This window comes from Charadrius vociferus, unplaced genomic scaffold, assembly GCF_000708025.1.
Source record: "Charadrius vociferus isolate BGI_N301 unplaced genomic scaffold, ASM70802v2 scaffold163, whole genome shotgun sequence".
NCBI classification, from domain to species: domain Eukaryota; kingdom Metazoa; phylum Chordata; class Aves; order Charadriiformes; family Charadriidae; genus Charadrius; species Charadrius vociferus.
This window is the reverse complement of record NW_009648332.1, coordinates 21,688,205-21,695,464: the sequence shown is the minus strand read 5'-3', so window position 1 is coordinate 21,695,464 and position 7,260 is coordinate 21,688,205. Positions and strand designations below refer to the sequence as shown.

Here is a 7,260-nt window from a genome sequence, read left to right as displayed (position 1 = left end):
GAATATATTGAACAAGACTGGACCCAGTACTGACCCCTGAGGGACACCACTCATTACTGACCTCCAACTAGACTCTGCACCACTAACCACAGCCCTCTGAGCTCTATCTGTCAGCCATTGTTCAATCCACCGCACTGTCCATCTAACCCACACTTCCTCAGCTTGCCCGTGAGGATGATGTGGGAGACAGTGTTGAAAGCCTTGCTGAAGTCAAGGTAGACAACGTCCACTGCCCATCCCCTCATCCACCCACCTCTTTAAATGAGTCCAAAATGAATTTTTGGTTCAACTCAGCAGCCCAACATCTAGGTCAATACAGCTCTTGGGACCTGGTGGCTGGTGTTTAGCACAGAGTAGCTACTTTTTGCAGATGATGCGAGGGAAAGCAATAGGTGCTTGCTTGTGAAGGTGGAAAAAGAAAATCATGAACAAAGGGTCTTCATGTGCCGCTCATTTAAGGTACTTTTATTGGAATAAAGTCAATCTATAGATTTATGGCCACTTTACTGCTGTTGAAAATTAACTGTAGTCCCACAAGCTGGGGTTATCAATGCATCTCATAGTAACAGATTTCTGTATGACTCACTGGATTTCTTCTTGAACTACTGGGATTCTTAGTTGAATTCAACGTTTAGCAGAAAAAAAAATCTGATAAGATGGTTGTAAATCCTCAACGAAATAAACTCAGCATATCTATGGGCTTTTTAATCAAGTTAATGGCTTTTCTTCGGCTGCTCAGTATTATCCCTGTATGACCTCAAACCTTTCAAAGTAATTCTGACATGGATTAGGACCATTCAAGCCAATCATCCCTCATTACTATAGCAAATGGTTTTGATTTGGGGGCAGTAAATCTGGATGGCATGGATCAGAAGTTCTTACCATGAATGAAGTGATAACCTTGTGAGTGGCGTCAGGACTCAGGAACCGGAGACTTTGCTGACGAAAGCTCCAGTGCACATGAGCAGCTGCAGAATTCCCAGAAAGCCCCACACATTGCAGAGAAAGGAATTCTCCGGGGTTTGGCAATCCCTGTGTTTTCAAGCTTGTGTTGATGTCTCTGTCTTGTGAAGCATCCAGAATCAGGCACATTTCTACGCGAGTGCTGAAATGAAGGCAAATTAATTCTTAATGCCCAGCATCAGAGGCGTGCTTCTGCTTTCAGAGCACGTTATGCCTTTCACATCCCAAAGACACATACCCTTGATCCAAGCCACACTTCCCACGCAAAGTTCGTACCCGGGTAGCAGCGTCCTTAGGAAGCTCATGCTACTTCTCTCACACTCATAGCGATTTCTCCACTGGCACCACAACTAGCTCTTCTCTCTCCCTGATCTGGCTCAGCCCTTGGTGTCTGTGGCCATAATCCCCTCTATCAACACAAAGCAGGATTAGATCAACTAAGTCATGCTGATGTAAAACACACAAGAGGAAGAGGCCCTGTGTATTTTTCTGGCTCCCTTGTGCTATTCCACTTGCCTTTGACATTTGGCACACATGGAAATGTTCATATGTAGCAAATGCCTAATGTTCCCCTCTTATAAAATAACTGTTTGGAAGACGGCTTGTTTAAAGATAAACATACGTATACTGGATTGATAAATGCTACTGAGCTTTGACTTGTGAACTGGGCCCTCCTTATCCAAACTGTTAATCTACAAAGCAAATCAAGGAACTAAAGCCGAACAATCAATCTATTTCAATAACCAAATGAAAAGCAAAACCCAGCCCTACAGTGAAATTTCACTCTATCCGATGATTTATTTTTTCTAATCTAAACATTTTAAATCATTTTTATTTAATAATTCAAAAAAGCTAAAAAAGTAATCAGCTTTGAAATGAAACCACCAGTGAAAGCCAAAAGACTTTTACAAAAAGACAAAAAAAGACTTTTTTCTGGATTTCCTCCTGTCTTTGCAGGTGAAGTTATTCACTACACAAAAACTAAATTCAAGAATATTTTCCTTTTCTTCCTTTTAATTTTGCCAAAATAAAGTCATCTTGCACGAGCTGACATCCAAAGACATATAAATAGAACACGCTACATAAAATACCTTAGTGAGAAGCAGATTGGCCTTCTAATGTTAGCACACTTCATTTTGTTGGTATTACCATGGCACATGACATCATCTTGCCATAAGCACTTATTACCATTAAGGATACAGCTTTTACTGACAGCTACTGTATATTAGGGGCAGGGGAACCCCTGCAAATCTTTCACTGACTATCTTTTAAACAGGCTCATAAGACAATTCAGGTTGGAAGAGCCCTCAGGAGGTCTCCCAGTCCAACCTCCTGCTCAAAGTGTAATAAGAATCTCTAAGGTATTGCAGAGTCAGTGAAGCAACCCTCCTTCTGTTACCCTACATATATTTAGTTATTCATAAGCAGTGCTGAAGTTACATTCAGAAATAGCTGTGATCACCATGTGGCATTTATTAGCAAGAATTATTTCTGAAAGTCTCTCAAAGTGTATGGCGGTCTCATAGGCTTCCCTGACAACAAAGACCTTTAGCAAAAAAAATCAGTAACATGTTCCTCCTCATAAATTTCAAGCTGTCCTGTGCCTTTTTCTGTTTGTGCTGAGACAAAATGAACTTTTCCTCGCTTTGTCCTCTCCTTTCCAGAGCTTTCCCTTTCTGCTTTTGAAGCTCTAAGCCACAGAAAGCCTCTTGCGTGGGACTCTGCCATGTCTTTGTGATAAGCACACCAAAAAAATGTATATTCATAGCACGGGGCCCTCCCCCAAGCAGTCGATTCAATACCCAGATCTTAACATGCTAAGGTGGGGAAGAGAATAGCAGCCTGTGTGATACGAAGCTGAAAAGCAATGTTGTAGTGTGGTGGTCTAATCAAGGAGACATGAGCTGAGCATTGCTCACCACCCAGCACTTTAGGACTCCCTCAGACTCGCATCCGCAAGTGATTGGCTACGTGGCTGTGAACACCCAGATAAGCAGCTACGCGCGTGACCAGTCCCATGGTGGTCAGAGAGGCTCTGCTCTTTGAAACATCAGAGAGGTTCATACCCTAGATCCGTCTATGGTGAAAGCAACAGGCAAGGACTTACCAGAAGAGCCTGAAGCACTGATATGGGATCTTTACATTCAAACTGCTTTTTTTAAGTCCACTCCCTATCGTTATGCAAAATACACAGTAGGATCAGTAACAAAAACCCTCTTTTTTTTTTTTGCTGTCTCAGCTGCACTATGTTTCTAAGAATGCTGCTCAGACCTTTTTCTTTTTGGGATCACCAAATACTGTGATGAACAAACTCTGAGATGACGAGGGACGGCACTTTCAGATATTTTTTTCCAGATCAGCCTGTTGATTTTCCAAGCTAATTTAACTGTTCAGCCATTAATTACTAAAGAAGCAGTTGATTTTGATGGGACCAGACTGCAGAGCCTTCTGGCAACTCTTGTTATCAGTTCAGCGCTACTGCTAAGGGGGGCTACCTATATTGTAAACTTAGGCAGTGATCTGTGGGCTGATAAACCAGTGCACAGCACTTGAAAGGTACAGAGTTTTTCTGGAACAATAAAGTCCAGCCAAAAAGAAGACGTAAAAGCTGTTTTTCATATTTAGAAATTAGAAGCAATATAAACACAGAAATAAAGTTATCTTATGTGTCTGATCATGGTAAGAACTCCAGCTCTCTAGATTTTAATCAGTGGGGTAATTTTTTTTACATACTGGCTCAAGAGAAAGTGTTTTGTCCAACACAGATATAGGCAATACGGGCAATTTTCAGTAGTTTTTTCAAGTTCAAGTTACTGGTTGACCAAACTAAATCCAATGAATGAATAACAGTTAAACTAAAACAAGAATTGGAACAAAATATGTAGTGGGTTGCTATAGTGTGCTATGGGAAAGGTTTCTGCAATAAGTAACTATTGTAGAACCAAAAAAAAAAAAAAAGCCCAGTTATGATGATTTTAACTTGAGAATGAGGTTTAGATATATGACTGCATTTTAGCAAGTTACAGGTTTGTTTTCTTCCCAACACCTTTGCATAAAATTTTTCATTAAGAAAGAAAAGTAATTTGAGGGATATCATAAATAAAAATATCTCTATAGATACAGACATACTTACAACAGGGATGGAAAGGACTGCAAAATAGGAGAATAAGTCCAGAAATTCCACATACCAGAGACCAGGCAACAGTATCCATTTGCCTGTGGTAGTGAGTTTCTTTCACAAATGTCCTGTTCAACCCTAGGATCAGAGTTAACTTAGACTATCTTGGTCCTCAGTTTCCCAGAGCAGATAATGCAAATAAAAATTCCATTAAAAATTTGCAGCCTCTCTGAGACAAGAGGAACAAGGATCATATAGTCTAACACAGTACAGAGAAAAACTAAGATCTCAAATATATCTATTATCACCATCTGAAGATGAAATGACCTTCCCAATCCAATACAATTTAATAGACCAACACATTTCATGCCACCTTGTTTTAGGGTTGGAGTCATGCGGTCTGTCACCTGCACTAGATTATTTCTATTGGAAAAAAATGTATTTAAAATCATAGGAACCATATATTTAGCCATCAAGGACAGAGGAAAATATCCTAGCTGGTCATGCATCCCCTAGAGAGAATCCCTGAGCCAAACTTGCTTTTATTATTATAGTAGGACCTTTACATCAGTGTGGAGGTGGAGAGAGAAAAAAAAAAGAGGAAGGATTGTTTTAATATTTTCCTTCTGGCATTGTCATTCTTCTGCAAAGTCATCTGAGCAGCGTGAGTCCAAGCAATGTACACACAGCAACAGCATCCACTTACAGTACATCCATCGCTGAATGCAAAATCATCATCACTCTCAGAACTGTAATTGCAGTTCCTTAGAAATGACGAGTAAGGAGGTCACTAAAATATCCTGTAACATGCAGTATCTAACTGGGAAATGGGCTTTGACCTGCTGTTTTCCATTTCTAAATATTTTGGGATTTGAAAGTTCAGCCTCAAGCACGCATTCATCTATAGCAGTTCAGCTGTCACTCATAATACAAATCAAAAGATGATGGATGGCAGAATCTGCCCAGAAGTTCAATTCCTGCCGGGGTGATTCCGTCCATAGTGACCACTTTTCCACACTAACCACATCACTTCATTGGCTTACCGCACCATAAGCATTTTTTTTGCACATGAAAACACATAGGTATAAAGCATTCGTCTACTAACTATCAAATTTGTCTGGCAGATTTGTTTATGTGCACTGTGCCTTCTGACATTATCACATTTCCCACCACCACATGAAAACAGAAAAGAAAATGAATCAGAGCATCCTTACGTTCATCCTGTACTGTGCTGCTTGTGTTTCTGTAGATGAAGCTACAAAGGCTGTATGTAGAAGAGCTGGATGAATATTTTAAAACATATTTGTGAAAATATACTGATTAATTTCTCACTGAATAGATTTCAGTTGCACTCTTGTGCAGCCTCTATATAGATATTTAATGCAAACATGCCGGTACAAAAGTTTACTGGCAGGAATGTCTGTAGAAATCGTACATTTTACAAAAATATTTACAGTAACAACATTTTCTAAATATAAGTACAAGTATTCACATAAACTTGACTCCTCCAGCAAGAGAAACATAAATGTGACTGAATATGCATGCAGTCAAAATAGCTTATGTTTAACTTGCAGTAGCAAAGACTGGCAATAGCATGTTCACAACCAAACTAGGGATAACGAATTATTATTAAACTGATTGAACAAATAATTGCTGAGTTACTGCTATCATCCACAGACACGTTAGCTCACAGGTTATTTTCAAACAGAATAGGAAGCTGTCAGATGAAATGGCTCACTACATGAAATTCATCCAGCTCTGCCTTGTATATTAAATATCCGACATTCTATCTGTAATTTCCTGAAGAGTTGAAAAAACAAAATCTGGAGGGGTTAATGTATTTCTCTACCAATAAATGGTGCTTCAGCAGTAGCTTGTCTATGCAAAGCCCTATCCATAGAATGATTTTTGTTTTCATTCCATGGTAGCTCAAGTGTGTCTCAGTATTCTCTTGACATAAATTATATTGCCATTATTTCAATCCTTCCAGTTGACAACTGACTTGATCTCGAACATATTCACCTCCATTGGCTCAGTAACGCTGGCCTTGTTATTGATCCTCTTGGCAGTTGTGGTCTCAGTCATCGCTGCCAATAAACGGGCGACTCAAGGGACCTACAGCCCCAGCCGGCAGGAGAAGGAGGGATCCCGGGTGGAGATGTGGAACATGGTACAGCCACCACCGATGGAAAGACTGATTTAGAAGAAAGCGCTCCTCCATCCTGGAAGATGGCTGAAAGGGGACAGTGTACATATGTTCGATATGTTCATTTTCATTCTGATTCCAGGAATACTCACTATGAAGATTACAATGACTTTGGGCTTTCAATATTTTGAATATTTTCCTTTTAAGTTAAATAACATTAAAATTCTCTTAGCATTTAAGTGAACCAATGCCATTTATCATTGTTTTGGACCAACCCATCCAAGGACAAGTTTTATTTGCACTGGGAACTCCAGCCCTGGTAATCCACAGTAGGCATTACAGACAGTAATAGCTCCTGGGATACATTTAAGTGCCTGTCTGGGATGCAATATGAATAACAGCTTCTCCTTTGTGCTTTCCTTTGACTGCCTAGCAATCACTGCTGCAGAAGACGATGCAGAAAAATCAAATAAGCCTGTACGGTAAAGACATTATAATTCTGTTATCAAAGGGTTTAGTACTAGAGCTGTGTCTCAGCATCTCGACTTTCATCTGTTAATCAGGGATTAAAAGGAAGCTGTGCGAAAACTCTCCAAAATAAATGCTTCAAATTTAATTGGTTTTCTTTCCTCCAGTTCTCTCATTTTACCCGCTGTCCTTCCAACTTCTACTGAAAAGAATTTCACTTTCCACAAAAGCACATATATCTCTGAGTATAAAAGACTGTGTCCTAAATTTTCCAGTGAGCACAATCTGACCTCTTAGGAGACATGGAACCTAAACATCTTAAGCAAATTCTACAGATCCACATTAGTGTCATTTTCTTTTTACAATACTACCTGATGGTCCATTTTACAAAACTATTGCTTTTCACATTGCAAACATACATTGGCTGCCAAAAATCATGCACAAAAATGTTCCCAAAGCTCATGGAAAATACCAGGAAAGAGGCAGAAAAGGCCTACCGGTAAAACACTGGCTTGGAAATAATGAAAAAAAGTCTCAGCTCTGACAACAGGGTTGGTGCTTCTCC

General features: G+C 39.7%; 1 protein-coding gene across 1 annotated transcript in view; it reads left to right on the top strand.

The window, feature by feature from the left end:
• CRB1 (crumbs family member 1, photoreceptor morphogenesis associated) overlaps positions 1 to 6,284 on the top strand; it is a 75,448-nt gene extending 69,164 nt beyond the window's left edge. Inside the window, exon 12 of the mRNA XM_009884931.1 lies at positions 6,072 to 6,284. Within this exon, the coding sequence (XP_009883233.1) occupies positions 6,072 to 6,284 (213 nt within the window). The remainder of the gene's footprint in view (positions 1 to 6,071) is intronic.
• The last annotated feature ends 976 nt before the right edge of the window (positions 6,285 to 7,260 follow it).